Genomic DNA, 21,762 nt, shown 5'->3' with positions numbered 1-21,762 from the left:
CAGGACAACAAAGGGCATGCGTATTTCCTGGGTTTTAGATTTCCTGGTTATTAGATTTGTCTTCATATATATATGGTCTTCTATCAAACCCAACCACCATTAAATAAGAGGAAAAGTTGAAGATTTCCACGTGTATCTGCAATGGCAAACAGGTGTATAACCTGTAAGGTCAAAACACAGAATCTGTGATGTTTGGATGTTGTCTCATAACCATAAACCTAGTTTGTTTCGTTTTTTTTTTTTTTGGACTTGCCTAGTTTTGTAAGCCGTTTGCCTAAATTCGATAGCTCCAATATTACATCACTGGGGACAGACAGTGAGCGCACTATACAAACAGCCAGACATTCATTAATACCTGAAATAAACCATGACTCATATCTGCTGCGGTGGCTCGCACAAACCAAAACCTTTTGTCTTGTGTGTGCTGTGCATTTCCCACATTTCTCTTGTGGGCCAAATTTGTAAGAGTGGTAATTTTTCATAGTGAAATCCCTTGGTTTTAAGAAACTGTTGCTCTTGGAAAAGTTAAGAGGAAGCAGTCACCGTGGAGATCATCACTGTAACTCACTTCCTCTGGCACGTAACTCATTTGGCTTTCAGCTGGCTGTACTAAAATACTGTACTTTTTTCACTGCAACAAAAAGACATCCTTCACAAGGCTATACTAGATATAATGCTTTGGTTAGATCGGGGTAGACTATCAAAAATGACACCATATCAAGCTATTCATCAGGTGCAGTATAACACTATTTTACATATGAAGAATATTTGTCATGACAACGTAGTACATTTTTTAACTGTTTTCTTCACTGTAAGAAAGAGAACTAACATATTCTGTGCTAGTGCAACCCTACCATGCTATAACTGAAAATGTGATTATTGGATTAGATACAAAAATCAATTACAAATTAAGGTTGAAGAGGAGTGTTCTTCTTTACCCATTATAGGTAACCATGTACAGCATTTCTAGCTTGGTATGTGGCAGAAGAGGGCTCAGAGATCATAGATAAACCTCAATCATTTATCAAAAACACATTCTTATGCTTCTAGTTATGTTTGCCCTTGAGTTAAAACAAAATCTTGTTTTGGTGGAAAAATATAGCAGAGCAAATGAAAGCTTTTTTAATGCAGCTAAATGTGCACCTTGTCTTGACACAGTAACGTTACAGATCAGAGTGAAGGGTGTGTGGTAACTCATCTACATCTAGATAAGTCATAACCTGACCTCATTTCATGTACATTTTACCCGGAGGGAATGCACTTGATTTCGTAACTGTCACAAAGCAATTTTCCCTCGAGTTTCATGTGTATATATTAAAAAGAGCTACATGTAAATGTCTCAAGTAGACCGATGGCAGCTACATCATTTTCTTTATGTTCTTCGCAAATGAAACTGAACATTACGATCCACATGACTCAGTTGTAGTGGCCTTACAGATCAATTATGACTGTCAATTGCTCGATTTCCCAGAAGGAACGTGTGTGTACTGAAGGTGTGACTCACTCTGCACTCTTGTGTGGCTGCAAACCTGCAAAGGAGCAACACTGATGGTAATGTGATAACACTCCCTCCACAGGACCCAGGATTATTCACCAGTCTCTTATGGGCATGACCGTGATGAACAGCTGAATCCACCTTTAGTTATGAATGCTAGAAGGGATGAAGATCTCCTGACTTCATTCATTCTATATTTAATTTATATTATCTGGATGTGTGTGTGTGTGTGTGTGTGTGTGTGTGTGTGTGTGTGTGTGTGTGTGTGTGTTCATTTTAATCGCCCAGATTCTTTATTGACACTTTCTACTGCAAGTAGGAAATAAGGGTTGACACAAGACACATATCCTGCCATACTACTGTATTCCATCTTTCAAAAAGAAAGACAAGATTTAATATTACTTAACAATATGTTAAAAAGTAGCCAGTTTGGCTTCAGTGTTAATACAATATACACTCTATAACAGATTGATAGTGTGAGTATTGTTCTTTTTCATTTTCATTCTGAAAGTATTCTGATACAAGCTGGCTACAGGTCAAAAAGAAAGAAAACAAAAACTGTAACTGGTACACTTTTACTCAACAGTTTGTTAAACAGAACTGAAAAACCAAAAAAGAACATTGTCAAGTATTATGCCTCACTCCTCTGTGAAGTAACATGTTGGGGGAGCGGAGACCAGCTGACCAAGCCCATTCCCTTGTCAATTATGTTGATGAGATGCCGTGCAAGGGACAACTGGAAACAATGGGATAGTAAGCCACAATAACTCAATTACAGCTTTTAATTCATCACATTTCTCTTTTTTTTGTTTCCATTGTGTCTTTTTTTTTGGCGGGTGGGTGGGTGGGGTGGGGGGCATCCAAACATAGTAAGCATCTTTTGACTACAGGTAAGCCAATATAAGAAAATAATTTCAGACCCTGGCTTTTTCAGTCAAGAGAAATGCCCAACTCAGACTAAAAGCACACAAGCACGCTAGGAAAATTAATCAGATAGAAAGTAGCATTTTGTGATTTTTTTTTTTTGTGTGTGTGTGTGTGTCTTTTCATTTCATATGTCTTAGTGCTGCAAGAGGATCAGTCCAGATGGGTTTGTGGTGAAATCACACAGCGACAAGAACAAAGCAAGGCAGCATGGGTGTGATTTGGACACAGCAGAAGAGAGGGGATGGGAGGACAACAGTTGGGTGGGGGTGGGTTTGGCTGTTAGGGTACTGATTGCGTCCTGACACAGTCACTCGCTAACATCCTCAATGTGCGGCAAACGTAGCTTTCTTCAAACTAAAGTTTGACCAGTTGATGGAAAGCCGTTGACGGGTCTGCCGGGCAGAGTCCAAGCAGAACCTGGAGAGACAGAAAGCGATTACTCTGCTGAACACCTCAATGTTAAAAAAAAAATAAATAAAAAAAATAAACGCCTGAAAATATTTCAGAAGTGTCCCATCGTGTCTCATTGCAAAATGTGTTACCACAATACACATACCTTTTGAAATATTCCACTTCCCTCTCAGTCTCATCCATCTCAGTACTATCCAGATCGATGTCTTTGGGCAGGAACACGTCATCTAAAATAAAACACACCCATGAAAATAACTGCTGTTTCCAATATATTTAAAAATTATATAGTGCATGTTTATTAGGGTGAGTGGGATCATAAATTAAGCATACTGTGATGCGGTGCCAACATGTGGATGGTGACGCTATAGCAACCATTTAACACATGAAGCTTAAGAACAACCTTTAAAACTTAAAGAGCAATCTATTGTACTCTTGCCATGTGCCTTTCTAAGTGCAGCATATTGTGTGTAAATCCCTTTTTCACCGCAGCCATTCTGACAAGAAATAGCAGGGTAAACGCAGATGTTACTAATGACTTTAATCAAGGTTCTGGTCCATGTTGATGGTGTTCATGGTGGCTCAGTGGAAAAGGATAGATATACTTAAATGGAACAGAGCTTTCATCAGCGTTATTAGTGACAACCGTGTTTACCCTGCTATTTTTTGTCAAAATGGCTGCTGTGAAAAAAAAAAACGTATATTGGATGACATGACCACTATAAACAAATGAATTTTTAAATATTTGTGTCCAGTTGGGTAATCTACCTAAACAAATTTCATAAAATTTCATCCATGCACATAAGTCACAATCTTGTTAGAGGAATGTCCATGTCAATGAAAGAGGAGAACACCAATATTTCTGTGTTAACAAATTTCATCCTTGGACCATTGTATCTTTAACAGTGTGACTATATCTTCTTATTGCAAATGTGATATGTGGAAGTAGAAAACATCAAGCAAATACAATACTATTGTCAATAAAAACACAAAGTTTCATAACAACTAAAATCTCAGCCCATTTGCCTTTTGTTCAGTTTTCTTTTACAAATTCCCAATGACACAGGACCCCAAACACAAGTTTATACCTTATTTTGACAGTGTGCAAATTCACCTCTAGGTGGCTACACATGCCATGTGACAAACAGTAAATATATAGAACCACTATAAATTTGAAATAAAGCAAAGCAACACTGGACACCACTGCAAAGTAAACTGGTGGCAGTACACTGTACACGACCTGCTCATGTTTACCAGCCTGGCATGCAGGAAGGGAGAAGACGGGCAATCGAACTAACCAAGTTTTCAACCAACATGAGAATTTCATTTAGATAAATAAGGGTTAATAGGCACGATGAATTATCAATCAAAGACGTACTTTTCCTTAACAGTCTTGCCTATAGAGGCTTTAATAAACACTTTAAATCTAAATTGCTCGATATCATTTTTGGAAAAATATGCTAATGAAATTCCTTACACAATATTTCAAATAAATAATTCTGTCATCAAAAACATGATCATTACCTTACAATGATTTGTTAGTGTATGTGTATGTGTGTGTGTGTGTGTGTGTGTGTGTGTGTGTGTGTGTAGGATGGCAGGTAGTTTTACAGTGAAGTGTTGAAATTTTGTGCACTGTTATGTCTGCAAAACAAGGAAATTAAACCCAGCTTGAAAATAACCCAAATTATCCTCCAGTTCTCAAGAGGAAGTTGGTGAGGTAATACTGTAATACTGCAAAAACTGATTTTGCTGTAAATGAGTATCAGGCTGGTATTATTTTTTTTAAAAAATCACAGGGAAATTTACGGTAATTACTGACACTGTTATCACCCAAAACTGCGTCACAATATGCTTTTTATTTACAGCATCTGTCTTTAAGCTTTTTACGTATGCTTATTAATGATGAGGGCTTGTGGAAGACTTTGGCATATGTCTAGTCCAAAGGGACCCATGCTGGATGTAATGTTACTGTTTACTACTGTTTTGCAGTTAAAACGACCAAATTTTCCACATGTATGATTGTGGATCATAATCATACCAACCTATTGAGTTGTTCATCTTGTCCCCTTTCTTCTTCTTGTTCTTTTTGGTCTTGCCCTTGGGCTGTGGGGACTCGGCGCTGGGAGGCTTGCCATTCTGCTGGGTCTGCTCAGATTGGGAGGCTGGAGGGGGAGATGGGGAGGGGTTGGACATGGGTGGACTTCTTCTCTCTTCCTTGATTTGGGTTTGGGTCTGCTGCTGCTGCTGCTGCTGCCTCTTTCCGCTGCTGCCACTGTTGTTACTCCTTTCCTCCTTCCTGGGTTCAGTGGTTGGGAGGGGGGCCAGGGCCTCTGCAGCCCTGGTTCGTGTTGCTTTGGTGTCTGGTGTAGTGGCGGTGCCGTTCGCTAGCTTGGTTGGCATGTCTGAGCACTTGGCCGTCTCTGGAGCTTTCTTTACAACAGCCTCACAAGCGGGTGTCTTGGCAGACTGCTTGGCCTTAACTTTATTGTTAACCTCAGGTTGAACTGAAGACGTGCCATTGTGGAGGGCGGCTGGAGAGCTGAGGGTGGTAGTTTCAGTAGCAAGCACCTTGTCACTGGTGCTTTTTGGGCTGTGCTGTGTGTTGAACCGGGGTGCAGGGTCAAATTTTGGCTCCTTGTGGTCAGGGAGGCGGATGAGGGTTTGGAGGAGCTGCGATTTGCCGTTCTGAAGGTTTTCTAGAACGTTCTGAGCCGTCTGTTTCAGGGGCTGTGGGTTGTTTTGAGGGGGAGCAGTATTTTCCTTAGCTCTCTCTTTCTTTTTCTTCTTGGCAGCACGGAGATGCTGCAATTCCTGCAGCCGGAGGAGTTCCCTTTGGAGTTCTGCCTCTTCCTCTTCCTGTCGCTGCCGCCGCTGCTGCTCCTCCAGCAACTGCTGCTCCTCCCTCTCACGGGCCTCTGCCTCCAGACGTGCCTTCTCCTCCATCTGAGACACAGACACACAGAGTTAAAGCTTTGCTGTGATTTAAATACTAACTGGGTGATCTTGTTAAAAAGGTTTCTGAAGCGTTTAGGGGGGCAGTTACCTTCTTTTGTTTATGCCTGGCCCGTTTGGCTGCCTTAGAGCTGGAGGCAGGCTTATTGTCTGCACTGTTGATGAACTGGAGCAGGTCCTCTACCCTCCTGTGGTCCTCTACCCCTCCGTCTCGTTCCAGCGTTGGCTGCTGCTCCTCACGCTTGGGCTGCTCTTCCTTCCGTTTGGTCAGACGCAGGCGCAGCTTCTCCCGCATCTCTGCATAGTTACGACTGGTAGGAGCAGCTGGGGGCTGGGATTGGGATTCAAAATGAGGATGATGTGAGCAATTAATGCCAGCTTCTGAAGGAATTTTACTTTTGCCAGGTAAGCAACCAAATATTTTTCAGTAACCTGTATCGTAAGCACAGTTTTTATTTTTCTGGATTATCAAGACTGAATGGAATTAATTCAATACAACACAACACATTTAGTACAATTCACTACAAAACATTTTAATTTGAAATTGAAAAAAATTTGAGACAGGATTAAAATCCAACAAAGCACAAGGAATTGAGTAACTGGAATTTTGAGTAATTGCTCTAAAAATAGCAAGTGCAAATACATAAAATTCTTAAAAGTGGATCCATTTCTACAAAAATTATTTACTGTCAAGACTGTATTCACTTTGGAGTACAGTTTGGATGTCAAAAGTTGTGCCAGAGGGCGAAACTTTCAGGAAATTCAAGTCAACTTGCCCAACTTGTTATCTACACACCTGTGGTGACTTAACAAGTAAATTTCCATGTGAAATTTGTGTATTTCTTACCCCGCCATGGCCAAAGAACTCGCAGTAGCAGCAGTCACAGTACTTTCCTTCCTTCTGGTTGGTGGAGGTGGAAGTGGAGGAGCTGTGCTCAGAGCAGCTGTCCTCATCCTGGCTTTCCTCACCATCATAGGCTTGGTGCTCATATGTCCCGTTCCCCTCACAGCGATGGCCTTCACAGTCAGGATCACTAAAAAGGTAAATCAGCCCCTATCAATACTTGCCTCATATCTATGGGCCCAACGATTCACTGATTCAAATGAAAATCAAATCTTAAATCTATTCCATGTCTGTTCCTATCTCTCCTCAAATCCATAGTCTTGTTTCTGCAAGTGTTGTAAGCCCAATGAAAGTTTGTATCAGGTGTCCCCTACCCCTAGCTCAATGAATCAAACATCAAATTATTAGCTGCTTAAAATATATCTTGCATTGAAATACTGATCCTGTATCGAGACAGGCACTGAATTATTCTCATATGAGACAAAACACCCTACCTATATCACTTTCTGATAGACATACGAGGTGCTCTGCTATCCCTCTATATAAGGTGGCATAAATAACCACAACTGTCACTCTGCAGGATGCGGCAGTAGACTGACCTGCAGACACTGGGTGGGGCACTGACAGGACCCTCTGCTGTGGAGGCTGGAGGTTCAGCAGGGGGCAGACACAGACCTTGGTGGGTCTCCACAAAGCCTGGGGCTGGTGTGGCCATCTTTGGAAAGGGCTGTGTTCCCATTGCGGGGAGGTGTGCGGTCGATGCTGGGGGCAAGGCAGGGCCTGAGAGTGGAGGAAGGGAGGCCAGCCCTGTGGAGCTATTTCTAGGGGCGACTGCAGTGGATTGCCTATGGTCCTCTTTACCTAGATTGTGAAATACATCATCTGGGGAAGACAAAGATATATTTGATGAGAACTCAAAAACAAGCACTGAATTAAGATACGCAATACTTCCATTCAAGTCTAAAGAAAGACAATTGCACTATCAAGTGTTGCTACCCAAAGTCTCACAAGAATGCTTTGTTAAACTCTCAGCAGGAAAATGAAGAAAAAAAACCCCTACATTCTTACAGGTTATAAAATATTAACATTCGTTTTGTAGGAATGTATCATCACCAAAAACCACATTTCACAGAAAGTTTGTGATGTATCTGTTGATTGAAAGGTCCAGGGAGTTTAAACTCACCCATAGCCTGCATATAACCACAGAGAAGCATAATGAAAACCCTGCTGAAGCCGAAGAGTAGCTTCAAAGGGACAGCGAGCATCAAGTTGCTCTTGTGGCACCGTAAGATTGCCCTTATGGATGGGGAATTAATATTTGAACTGACTTGCAACAATTTAAAAATGATAACATTTTCCTTTATTGTCATTTCTTTGAATAGCACACCACAATGTTATCTGTGACACACATTCACTTTGGCCAAGAACATGAGCACGAGGAGAAGCCCCAACAGTACCAACCTAGCCAGTCCTCCTACTTCCTATATTACCTAAAGAGTCGGGTCTTTTAGATGGTAGGTGGATGGGTGGGTTATTACTTGACTGGACAGTGGTGGCAGTGCAGGACACAGAAGCTGTAGAGGCTGAGGTGGCCATCACCACTCGGTTGGCCTCCATGAAGGCATCCTGGAAATTATACAGACACTTCTTCTTTGCGCCACTCTTCTTCTGCTCTTTGGCTTCCGAAGAGGAGGAGGAGGATGATGACGATGATGATGACGATGAGGAAGAGGAGGAGGAAGGGGGTAGAGGGGTAGGAATTGTAGGGTGTTCCCCGTGGGGGCCAATGGATGTGGTTGGGGGGAGGTGTACATCAGGGAGAGGTGGTCCAAGCATGTCACCTGTTGGAAAAACAAATGACATGACAAAGTGGTTAGCACATGCGTAGCCATACATTTCTTTTGGCTGACTGTGTCATCTTAAGTGGAGGCCATTAGCACAATGTCAGAGTTCATCTTCAACAGAGAGATAAAGTGCTTGTGCTTCTGACCTGGCAGGGACTCTGGCAGGAGCACAGATGGGTTCCAGCTCTTCATCACAGCAGCGTCCCACAGGTTCTCAAACTTGAGCGAGAGGCACTGCAGTGAGCTGTTCCAGTCACCAGCTCCACCTGCTCCACCAAAGCAGTTCTGGTAGACATGCTCCGGTAATGATGGGCTAAAGGCTGGCTGCTTGGCCACTGAGTGGTTTGATGTAGGGGTTGGAGGGAGAGGCTGGGGAAAAGAGGAAAATGCTTAAAAAGATATCATGTTATCATTTCAGACATATGAAACTGACTGATGCACGCCTTCATATTATACAGCTTTGGAGGTCCATAGACCCCCTAAGTTGGATACAGTATGACCCCCTGTGGTGAAGGTGAGAATTGCATGTGAAGAACCAGATTAAGCTCAATAATTCTTCCTGGAACCTAAAAAAATCCCCATGAGAGGGAAATACATAATAATAATTTTTCCCTGGCAGAAACTACCAAAGGTACCACATTTTGAAAGCGGAAGAAACACTGTATGCCCACTGGAGTAACAGGGCAAATGTTAACTGAAATCTAGTTTATGGGTGTCTACTGTCAAGTACTGCGGTCACACCATATCTTTTTAACTGTTAATGTGAGCTTCCTTCAGAACAGAACCGTTCCTGTTTTCTCCCTTGTCAAATTTAATACTTCAAAACTCAGGATGTGCTACCTTCACACAAAGTCTCTGACTTCATGCCACACATCATCATGTAAGCGTCATCATAACTAAAACTCGTCCCTGGACAGTCTCTGTAAGCTTCTCTACATTTTAATACACATTTTTCACTTCATTCATACGACAGACTAGCATTAACTTCAGCATAAATGATGCTCACCTTGTTGTGCGCAAGAGGAGGACTAGGTGAGTAGAGTGTAGGATGCAACAGGGGCCGGGGGAGGTGGGACAAGTTGTGCAGGGGCAGGTGGCCATGGATATGGGGGTAGAGGTGGAGGGCAGGGTGGGCAGGGGGAGTCTTGCTGTCTGTGAAGAACTGGTGTCCAACAGCAGGGGGAGGCGCGGTGTGGAGCCGACTAGGGGGCAGGCATGTAGCAGGGCCCAGGGTGGAGGAGCTGGGGTCCTGGTTGCACACATGGCACTCGCAGGCATGCTGGACCTGTTCTACCTGGTGTGGTAACACAGATGCAGAACAGCATAGTCTACTTTTATCTCTTAATGTGGAAGAGTGACCCCACTTATACTTCAAAATGACTACAATTTAGCTGTATGTGGAAAAAGAAAATGGTGCAGTGACTGGTTTGAAACAGGACAATAAACCAACATTTTTTTGTGTTCACTGCTATGAAAGTGACTTACTCATTCAACAGCAGAAGCATCAAAATGGACAAAACAGTAATGGAGTATATGGGATATTTTCATCCATTTCATCCCCAAGCAACTGTGACAATTAAAAAGCATTCAGCAAGTATCCATGTGTGGCAGTACCTGTTGGTGGTTGTAAGATGGTGGAGGACTGTTACTCTTTCCTGAAGAGAGCTCACCCTGCTGCCCTGGAGGCTCCCCGCCACTCTCCCCATCAGCCTCCTCCTCATCACCCTCTGATGAACTACTGCTGCTGCTAATGCCATGAGGAGACTGGGGTAAGGGAGGATAATAGGACAAAAAGAGACTGAATTAATACATAGGAAAGGAATGGTAGACATGGAGGCCATGTTTAAGCACATCCACAGGTACTTTATGATGTATTTCTTGAAATAACTCACTGATTACAGAATGCAATGTGATCATCCAGGAACTTGGCAGGGAAATTCATGATGACACCGGGGCATTCCAGTAAGTAAGATACTACCATGTAAGACTCACCCCTTCCTTTAGCGCCACATTTTCCCCTCCTCCATTGAGCTCACTGTGGAGACCATTCACTGTAGACGCCACAATGCCAGGGTCCTCATAGCCACTCATAGGGTAGATGTCTCCAAATTTGGTCGACAGTGGAGGCACTTCATCATCATCGCTAATACTGTATAGAGAGAAAGGAGTGGTAAAGTAGAACAGGGTGATGGCTGTTAACATACAAAGTGTGTTCAAGACCTTTGTTTTAAAATATATCAGTGGATAGGGAACTGGCTGGGTTGACTTACAAAGTGTTTGCATCCCCTTCAGGCAGAATGAGCCGCGGATGCTGCTGAATGGTGATGGGGGAACTGGAGTTGGAGCCCGACGCAGAGCTGCCAGAGGAGAGGCTGGGCGGGTGCACCTCCTCCAGGTAGTCCCGGGGCGGTTCCCCTTGTAGGGGCAGCTTGATGTGGAGGTCCTCGGCAATGGGAGAGTCCATGATGCCACATGTCAGGATGTGGGAAAGGCTACAGTCATCACATGTACACCTGTTGGTGATGAAAGGGGTGGGGTTATTAGCAGTGACACAAGATTTGAAGCTTTTAAAAACATTTGATACAAGACGATTGTCATCATCAGTCCATTATTAAGTAATTGAGAATACACTTTCATTACCCAACAAACAGCAGTTTCAACTTAAATTTTGAATTGACTGCAAGGAACCCCAGGCCACATTGAGACACAATGACAAACCATGGAAACTCACCTTCGACGATAATTGCAGTTTGGACAGTCTGGAATACTCAGACGAGAGGAGAGCATTCTCATAGTGTCTGTGAAGTTGTTATCTCCAGTGATGGACTTCTTACTACTGGGTAACTAAAAAAAAACAAAAAAAAACAGAAAAATAAATTGCTCTGAAGCAGAGAAATCCATTTTATAAATAACATTTTGGATTATTTCATAAAAATATGGAGTGATGGCTCCATATGCTCGTATTGCACCTGTTCTTCTATAAATCTTCTCTGTTTAAAGAATTCCCAATCCTCCTTTAGCATTCGCTGCTTAGTCTTCAAAGTCTGGAAAGGGAAAATACGAAAGGAACACTTCTAAATGTCTGAGATACATAAATGCTGTGATTGGGCTGAAATTCAGATTTTAAAAATCACTTACATTTTTACTAATTAAAGACTTGTGTGGCTCTGTTCTTTGGTTGGTAAGACTCTGACCCTCCACCTTAAAAAGCAGCTGCAAAGAGTCACATGCTTACATTCGTATATCTCAACCAAATACAGTACCACCAGTATGTAAATGTAAAGATAGATACAAACACAACACACACACACACACACACACACACACACACATCTATATAGATAGATAGACAGATCTAGATAGACACACACACACACACACACACACACACACACATACTTTCTGTAATAGATGTGTGCAGTTTGCATTGAATATTGTTTATCATCAGAAGTGCAGTCTCGGGGATGATGGGGTGTGTATACCTGTTCATCCACGTAATCATCAATCCTCTTCTCACACTCGTGCCACTCAGCAGCCACTGCAGCCATCTCCTGCTGCAGCTGCTGGTAGCTTTCTAACAAGGTCCTGTACATATCCTCACTGTAGGAATCATGCGAAGCTGTGCCATGTCTAAATAAAAAAGAAGCACAAGAGACTGATCACTGACCAACTATGTACTGGCGAAAGATATTTATTTTAGGGATGCACGATATTGGGTTTTTTGCCGATATCCGTTATGACGATATTTTCCAACTGTTTTGGCCAACTGCTGATGCCAATACCAATATATGCACATATTTTTTAACCTTATCGCAGAGAACATAAAGTCTCTCCTGTAGTGGCATTGACATATTATTATGCCGACTCTTATCGTGATGGCCCAATGGTAGATGCAGAAATAAAACACAACACCTCTCAGAAATTACAGATTAACTGGGTAAAATAAGAAAACTACTTCAATTTAGGTAATGTACAACATATTGTATGTATTTTTATGTAACATTTTCTTTCAAACAAAACTGTAAGAATGATCCTACTTCAACAGGCTTGGATGGTTTTGGCATATTTAAAGTGCCATCTTATCGGCCTGTCATATAGGCAGAAATTTTCATTTTGGGCCGATGCCAATATTTTATTTTAAAGCCTTTATCGGTCTATACCAATGTCATGCTGATATTATCATGCCTGCCTAACTTATTTGTTAGTAAAATTTCATCGACAAAGAAAGTAATGTTAAAAGATCATAGGCAAAATGTCTGTTAAACTAAGTAAATAAAGAAAAATACCATCGCTTCCCACATTGAGGATCTTTCCACTGTTATTTACCACATCTATCTTACAGTTTAGAATTTAGGACAGAGTCCCTTTAACCTTGGTCAACAGTGGTTTTGAGCAAGCAGTGCAATTTGATATTACATAAAATAACATGCATGGAACGGAACAACAGTCTAGTATGCGCCTGAAATAGCAGAGACATACACACACACTTCTAAACAAGAGTTACAAAACCTGTGTCTTACTTCAGCTGTGCAACTAGTGCAGGTAAACTGCTGTGCAAGATGGGTTCGGAGAACACCAGATTCTCAAAAAGGTGCTTGTTGTGCAGCTCCCACGTCACCTGGAACTTCTGTAGGTGCTCATTCTCCTGCAGGAAATAAGAGGGTTTGGAGTACAGCTCAAGCAGAGGCAGCAGAAGCGCTGGATGTTTTTGTGATGTATATGCTGGATTGGGTATGACAGAGTTACACTTCCAACTTTTCAACTGACCAGGGTGAGTAGGAAGCTGCTGATGGTGCGTGCAGCTTGGCAGAGGGCGCTATACTCCTCCAGCAGCAAAGAGATAAACTGGTGGGCCTGAGGGGGGCCCTGGGCTGCAGCCACAGTCCCCACTGGCCCTGTGGCCTTGGAGCCAGCAGATAAGTGCTTCAGCAGCCGCACCTTCATTTCCAAGACATATTCACGGGCCTGCTGCTCAAGCCGCTGATACAGCTGGTAGGGGTCCTTTGCACAGAGTCTGCAGGGGGGTGGTGAACAAAATTACACTATTCAGGAAGACAGAGCACCTTCTTGCATAGGTAAAGCCAAAGTTAGTTGAAAGATACAAAAAGCATTTCACCCTCTCGTGGAATAAAATAACCATAATAAATCTGTGGGATTTTCACAGGGTTCCTGACAATGACTCAGTGATTACTTTAGCAGGTGCCAAGATTTCTGGCTTTCAAAAACATAATTTTCAGCCTACAGTCAGCTAGGAAACAAAACTCCACACACAATCACCTTTTTTCCCCTTCTGCAAAAGCTGACGTGCCAAGTGGACTGTGAGAGTTCAGAAAATGAGTACTTTGTTGTGTTCAGGATGACCATGTCCCCTACAAATCAGAACTAGGTCCTACTATGGGTCCTGGGTAATAGTTTAGCCCTAGAGGCTATATTCTTCCATCAGCACAATTAACCAAGGGCTGGGCCATCTTTACTAGCCATCTACTTTTCATTAAGCTATATCTAAGAAGAACAAAGAATTAATGGCCTTTGTATAACATCTGGTGGACAACCCTGTGCTCAGAGCTTAAACCAAATACAGCTGAGTAATAGTGCTGATATTCTGAGGAACCGTGAGATTTTATTTATGTGTTACATCATTTCTGGTTTTTGGTAAAGTTGTCCTAAAAAAGTTGCCTGCTCATATTTGCTGAAGATGGTACCCAAGCCTAAAAAAACACATCACTTATATTTCTTCCCATTTTGTCCAATCTTATTACAGGAATTAAATCATCCACTGCAGAAATGGCAGGGAGGGGTGGAGGAAGGGTTGGAGATATCTGATAAAATGCTACAAGAAAATGCACTGAGAGCAGGAAAACAGGACAGTAAGGCGAGGGTCAGGCTTTAGTGGGGAGAAAGAGGGAAAAAAGACAAGTACCTGTCCACCAGCTCCTTCATGCTCTCCTTGTCTCTGTCCAGAGGCTGGTCATGGTCATCTGCCAGCGGTGTTCCTGTCTGGCGGTAGATGCAACGCACCAGGTAGCGGACCTCCGACCAGTGGTTCTGCAGCTGCTGCGACTCCCTTTCTGACTCGGCAGAGATCTCCCTGTCACCAAAGAAATCAAGTCAGACAGGTCACCCCAACACTGGAGTAAAACACAACTGAGGAAAAAAACACTTAAGAGAAAATTGAGTAGAAATGTCCTTGATATGTACATTCAAAATGAGATTGTGTGAAAGAAGGTAATTAGGGAACTATTACTGGGATCTTGAATTACTCTGAACAGACCGTCTCTCGTTGCAGGCCTCACAGCTGCACACAGTGTCAGCAGGCATTGGCGCGGTGAGGTCAGGAGCAGGGAGCATGGGTAGCGTCGGTGCAGCAGTGGTCAATCTGTCCCCTGTCGGTGGTTCCTGCCCCAGGTTTCCATTACCAACGGGCATGTGCAAAAGGAAGTCCTGGTTCTGTGGGAAATATAAAAATTGTGTTATTTTGTTGAAATACTTGACAATATTTGAAGCTGCTCCAAGATACAATTGGGTAGTGTTTCTCAAACACTTTGTTGCTGTTTTGTTTCATGAAACAACAGTTTGATCTTCACAGAATAGGCTTGCAAGTCCATCTTTAAGGTAAATCCAGGAAGTAAGATTTTTTTTGTACCTGGAATGTACATTCCAGGTCATTCAACATGAGAGAGCTGTAATTTTTCTACATCCCTACTCTATTTTTAAAAAGTAACAAGGGAAAAAGGCAATATCCAGTTTTACTGTGGCAATCTCAGTACCACATGATGACATAAGCAGCATGCTTTTCAGCAAAATGACTTCTATTTCTGCTCATTTATTCTGTCTAGATGATTCTAAAAAGATGATATGTATAGAATTTGACAGATTTGGATCCCATTTTATCTGTATTTGTACAGCTTGAACAAAATAGTATTGTACTTTGTATGATGCCTGCATTTGATATACACATCTTTTTCAATGTGATACATCCTCTACGACCATGTGTGCTGGGCACCTTAACAACATAACTCTGCAATAATCAGAAAATCAGCATACTTAAACCCAGTCAGCAATTCAAATCACTATGAAAGTGTTATTTGCATTGTTTACTTGTATACAACAGTTTTTGCTCATTTTCATAAAGGCTGCCAAGAATTTGAATTGACTATGCATGAACATCTCTAGATGAGCAAAACAGAAATGAAGTGAACACAGCAAGAGATATACAAAAGACATTTCTGATGAGTGATGGACAATATTTTACAATAACATAATTTGACATTATTTTTTTCAATCTACCAATCATAGTTTTTAGCACTTTGTGTGAATGTGACATCAATGTAGACAGTCAAATTAAAGCTTTTTGAATTTACATGGGTGATATTTTGGGATTTCTTTAACGATAAAATATCACCTGTACTAGCGCCATTAACAACCAGTCTTTTACTATTCCAGGCAATTTCTATGCGTTAACAAAACCTGGAGTGTCCCACATCTCTAACATCTCTACATGTCCATCTCTACAACATCCCACCCATAGGTTATAAAAAGCTCAAAATTTGGATCCAAACAGTACAGGGTTTTTCCTCACTAACAGCAGGTTTCAGAGGTGCCTGAGAACTACTGGCTTGGCATTATTGTAGTCATCATTTTACCTCTACATTTATTTTCTTTGATTCTTGTATTTACTACTTATATTCATTTTTCCCTGGTTAAGATGACCCGGAGGGACAAACAAGTTTATTCTACCACAACACTTGATTTGTTCCCAACAGAAATATTTAGTGGCAGGGGATCTCTTACTTTGGTTCTATGAAAGAGGACAGCCATTGCCAGTTTCAAGTGTTCATTATGTGGACACGATTTTGTTTTCATTAATGCATTTTAGGTTGAATTAGATGTCATTAGCTGTCTGGCACAACAAATTTCACATACATACACATTCTGCACTATGCCACCATATAAGCTTTTCAGTACACAGGGGTCCACTCTCATCCATTCTGTGTTACTGTCCTGATATTGTGTTCAGGTATCGATCTACAACATAGTGACGGCTGTTGTAACTAACAACCTCGGTGTAGAGGGACTAAAACATTCACCCACATTGTGTTTTTATGAAGACTCTATATCTACATTTCTGTGCTGTTTTATTTTTGTTGCTGCATTCCACATCTGAGCTCAGGCACTATTTACTACTGCTGGACACTGTTCATACTGTTCATTACTTTATTGCTACATTATCGTATTTGTTGTTCTATTTTTTCCTTATTTATTGTTTTTAAAGCACTGAGTACAGAAGTTGCGAACTTAATCTTGTCAAACTTGTGCAATGACAATAAAGATATTCTATTCTATTATACTTTGATAAATCAGACATGTAAGCTTACAAAATTATCCCCCCAAAAATACTGTCCTTTTTTTATTTTGTCTTATCTGTGAAACAATGAAAGCATCCATCTATCTAATTAGAAACATACAATGAATGAATAAATTCCTAAAAGCCAATGTACAGTTAAATGTGGCCAACTAATACAAGCAAAGGTAATGGCGGATGTAGAAGTACTGATTATTATGATGACACTACTCCCTCTAGTGACAAAAAAATGTCCCACCAAGTAAAGTTAAACATGTAATATTCAGGCTTTTACTGTTAACAACTATTTCTAAAAGAGAACACTTCATTACCACTTTTCTGGACTGGTAATCTATGCAAATATCCATGACTGCAGCGACTTCCCCTTCTGCCACCTCTACTTGTGTTTGTTGTATTCTGGACATTGCTGGGCTCTGTGTTGGGGCTGTACTAAGTTCAAGGAAACTGGAAAACTTTCCACGTGAGTTTCCTAGTTTCCACTCAGAGCATTCAAGTGGTTGAGGTGGGGTAAATATGCAACCCTGCAAGAAAGCTGTGTTTATCTGCTTTCAGAGCAAGCTTTTGGTGGGCATTACAAGTTCCCTTGTCAATTTCTTATGCAGACATTAAATTAGATATATACTACTGTATGCAGCCATTTTTGTAATCTTTCTGAATTAATAATTATTACTAATAATTAATTAAATATTTTGCAATGGGTCATACATCCATTTACCCATCTGTGTAGACTCTCTAATACTTTAGAATGTTGTGCTGTAATTCATATAAGTGTTAAGTGTGCTGTCTTTAATCTAGATTCATGGATCTTTTATGAAGGCGAGTGTCTTCAATAGTGGCTATGCACCAGCTAAGTGAACTACAGCTTTCAAAGTAGAGAAGTAAATATGCGCTCCAAAAGAAGCACTCCAACTCAGGAGCCGAGAACAATAAATCTGCGAGAAAAGCAAGCCCAAAGGTTACAGCTAAGGCTCTATGTGGACATCCACAACAATGGAAGACAAGCAACATAAAAACATAACTGCATGTCAGAATATCAAGCCTGATTTAAAGCAGATGAACCTGCAGTGAAAGTAATCAGTTGCAACTACTTAAGGTGGCTGAGAGGAGTTTTGAATAATACAACTTTGACATGTTGTCTACTAGAAGTTGATAATATTTAAACTTTGGTGAAAAGGACACCATACTTCAAAAGGGGTTTACAATAGTGTTGTAGCAGTAACAGGAGCACCACTTCCCAAGAACATCTGTGCAGTCTTGTTAGCAAAAAAAAAAAGTGGTGCCCAGTGAACACACAGGAACTACACCACCCACTGTCACAATGAACACAGCTGTGCAACTTAAATTGCCACTGGATTCCATTGGGTTCGCCTTAGATATGCATCATGTCAATGCTGGGCCTGATAAGGCCTAAAAGGGGTGGTATCCCACTAAGAACTGGAGTGCTAATCTGATCATACACTGAATTTACACCCTGCCACACATTACCATGACTTCACACACTTTCAAGGCGTTCCATTCATATCCCAAAGCCTTTGATTTTTTTTTAAACTTCAATAACAACTCTTAGACCCATTGGATGCTTGTCATTTACACCCCTGGTGACTCACCCCCATTGACTGCTCCAGAGCAGTGTGGCGGTCCTCCTTCTCCACTGTGCGCCTGCAGTTGGGGCACACCCACAGAGGCAACTGGAGAGCACTGGGGGTCTTGCTGGGCTGTGTTGTACCATTCTGGCCTGAGACCCCTGCCTCTGATGGCAGGACACTGTCTTTGCGCTCACATCTGCATAAGAGGCAGCGATCACCAGCTGTGTAGGGAGCCCGCTGGTTTAAGCCAAAGGTGAATGGGGTCTGTAGTGGATATGGTAATGGCAGGAAGTGTGGAGAGAAAGAGAAAACATATGCAGCCACTTAGGCGTTTTTGAGGATCAGACAACACTTAATCCAGAAGTGATGTAGCCTATGTGATCATTGTTATCAAGTAACTAAGCAAGTATGTTAAAATACTGTGACAGGACATTTGTAACCGGGCAAAACACAGAAATACAGTTAATTCTTCCAGTCACTTCTTACAGTAAAAATGACAAGTGACAAAACAAACCAAGACAGTGAGGACTGTCAAACCAAATCCTTTCTCCCAAAATTATGTGCAGGATCTTATTTTAATTGAAGGTAAAAATAATTTTTACAAGAATTATTTTTTAGGGAAATGCTTTGAACCATCAATCACTGGTTGTAGACGGCTAAATGCAACCAAGAGCCCCTTCCGATTTCTCAGTACTTTAACACTGGCATAAAAATTGCAGCACAATCACTTGTAAGCGATCGTGTTTTGATAAGCTTTTCAAACACCTGAACCTTTCCTTTAACTCGATTTACCTGAAGAACTCCAGAGAAGTCAGCATTCACTGGCCCCTCGGAAAATTGTGGTGTAACGTTATTGTTCATTGGGACCTGGGGGACACAAATGGCCCAACGTGAACGCACAACCAACCACTTACCACTTGTTAGCACCAATGCATTCAATCAATTAGAGAACTGAGTGAGGAACATCAGCTGAAGGCAGCCTACAGCACCTGTGTCAGTGTACTGATTGTCCATTTGTATTGATAATTTGATTTTTGATTGATTTATGGTTCATGTGACTCAAGCAAGAGGGTTCATTATAATATGCTAATTGCATTGCATTTCAAATTATTGTTTGGTCAAGTACAATTCTGGATATTTCATGCTCATCTCTGTCTCTGTCTGTCTCTGATACATAACAGGCAGGACAGCAGATAAAAACATGTCTGAAAATTCCAAGAGTGATAGGCAGGTATACCACCATGAAAATATCATTTTATGTCTACGTTTGATGTTTGGATAGTGAAAACTGATTTCATTTCCATTTGAAATCCAAAACAAGATTTACAGTGGATGGTCAACTGTTAAAAAACTACAATAAATGGATGTCATGGCATCACAACAGAGAAGCTATATGACTGCTAGAAAATACATAGTACACTACTTTACTGTCCAAGCCGTCTTTCTAACTATAACAATAACAATGCAAGGAAATCTAGCAGGCTACACTTTGCACAAACTGCACTACTGTGCCTCTAAGGAGTCTGCTGTTTGCTTATGATGGAGGATGGGAGTTACTCTCAAGATGGGCATGCACATCTGTTTGGAGGACAAGAGACATGATCATGAATATTGTCGTGTTTACCAAGTGGAGATGCTATCTCTCTGATTACAATATCACATACGGTAAAATGTACAAGAAAAGGGCAACAGCACACAAGTTTGACAAGCAGAAACATTAAGACGTCAAGTAAATAGTAGGGTGTGTTAAGGCCGTATGAGATGACTATTGTTTATCTTAAATGTTTATTTCTCTTTGCAATTTCATTGACAGCGGCAACAAAATAAGACCTAAACGGACTTGCTAACATTAGCTAACTAGCTGCCTAAGGAATCGTCGCTCTCTTGGCGATATAATCAACAGCAGTCAGACGGCAAACAAACTATCATACTCCCTGCTTGTGATGTTAGCCTAGCTAACGTAACACAGTTTCGTTTCAGAGCTAAATGTCTCTAACCGCATAGACAACTAGCGTCTGCAGTTTAGCTAAGATAGCTCGACTGATGCCCTGGCGAATATAGTCAGACTAAGGCTTGTTTACTAGAAATACTGGAGGGTAAGCGTGTAAAAACAAACAAACAAACAATAACTAAACAGTTAAAAAATAAACACACATCAAAGCCAAGGCCCGACAGGACTGAACTTGTTAGCCAGTGTAGTAACAGTTAGCATTAGCTAACGTTACTGTGTGCAGCAGACTGTAGACCAACTCTACTGAACCAGATGCAATTTCTCAATAACATCTGTCAAGTCTGTGTTAACTCTATCTCCTTGTAAGTTACATGGGACGCGTTAGCCGGGTCTTTTGGTAAAATATTTCAGCCTTACTATCAAAGTTGTTAGTGTGAACTACGCTAGCTTGCGCTAGTGATGGTAACGTAGACACATCGTTAGGCCAGGGCATTCCTAATGATAAAGGCACACAGTTAGAACAAAATAAGGTCAGTTTAACAACACACATAGTTTGCTAACTAACACTGTAGTCGACAACGTCTGATGGCTAATAGGGTTAATTAAGCTTGTTAATTTATAGCTAGCTGGCCATACTTTAGTTACTTGCCTCCTCCGAATCAGTCTCAGGCCCAGATCAGATTTGTGTCGTTGATATTTTGCTAACCGCCCTGGTTTTGACACCCACAGGGCAACAGTATACTCTTACCTCTCCGTTTAAACCCGCGATGGACCCTATGTTCCCACTGCCAGCGCTGCCAGGTGTTAAGAAGCTGACGACAGATGCAGGTGCTGCTGTTCCCGGGGAACCTAAGGCCGAGGCAACCCCGGCCTTGCCACCGCTGGTGTTGCAGACAGTACTGCAGCTACTGCCACCGCCCCGCTTGTTCTTCCTGCGTTTAGCTCCTCGTTTAGCATCTGTTGGACTCATTTTTCCCCACAAAAGAACGGAGACAACTCGTCGTCCAGAATTGACAGGGTCTCAACTGGAATGCCTGGCACAAATACTCCGATATAAATTGGGGGTAGCGATTTTAGAGACTCCCAAAACGACATACACTCAGTACCATCAAAGTGCAAACCGACTTGATGGATTCCAATATGGCCTCTGGCTGGACTCCTCAGTCGGGCTTGAGTTTGCGTTCCAACGCAACTACGTCCCACCACCCCGGGGCTTATGGGAAATGGTGTTTTTTGTTTCGCATCAGCTTCTACCAAATTGCCAAATCACACCAAATAATGGCTGTTGCTATAAAAATAATACAATTTTTAACCACGGCATCATCCTGTACTTTTGTCGTATTTTTTTGTTTGCTTGTTTGTTTTTACCAATTGCAATTCGTTTAGACGG

At 41.7% G+C, this 21,762-nt stretch overlaps 1 protein-coding gene across 3 annotated transcripts; it reads right to left on the bottom strand.

Moving 5' to 3' along the window:
- Window positions 1-1,841: 1,841 nt before the first annotated feature.
- fam193a (family with sequence similarity 193 member A) lies at window positions 1,842-21,518 on the bottom strand. Of its 3 annotated transcripts, none has more exons than XM_030053185.1 (23): window positions 21,121-21,518; window positions 19,214-19,288; window positions 18,443-18,685; window positions 14,745-14,920; window positions 14,394-14,561; window positions 13,241-13,487; window positions 12,994-13,118; window positions 11,956-12,103; window positions 11,612-11,686; window positions 11,443-11,517; window positions 11,205-11,317; window positions 10,744-10,986; window positions 10,466-10,622; window positions 10,088-10,237; window positions 9,480-9,767; window positions 8,620-8,842; window positions 8,120-8,470; window positions 7,229-7,511; window positions 6,633-6,819; window positions 5,877-6,116; window positions 4,876-5,776; window positions 2,979-3,060; window positions 1,842-2,839 (listed from the first exon to the last, which is right to left on the bottom strand). In XM_030053185.1, exons 1-23 carry the CDS (start codon window positions 21,340-21,342, stop codon window positions 2,746-2,748), a joined length of 4,866 nt encoding a protein of 1,621 aa, XP_029909045.1. In that variant the 5' UTR covers window positions 21,343-21,518; the 3' UTR covers window positions 1,842-2,745. The 3 variants fall into 3 exon arrangements, with proteins under 3 accessions (XP_029909045.1, XP_029909053.1, XP_029909060.1); XM_030053193.1 differs by having other exon boundaries at window positions 8,168-8,470; XM_030053200.1 differs by lacking the exon at window positions 19,214-19,288.
- Window positions 21,519-21,762: the final 244 nt, after the last annotated feature.

Source organism: Myripristis murdjan, chromosome 1 (assembly GCF_902150065.1).
Source record: "Myripristis murdjan chromosome 1, fMyrMur1.1, whole genome shotgun sequence".
In the NCBI taxonomy this organism is placed as follows: domain Eukaryota; kingdom Metazoa; phylum Chordata; class Actinopteri; order Holocentriformes; family Holocentridae; genus Myripristis; species Myripristis murdjan.
The sequence above is the reverse complement of the archived record's forward strand: the minus strand, read 5'-3'. Positions and strand labels throughout refer to the sequence as shown.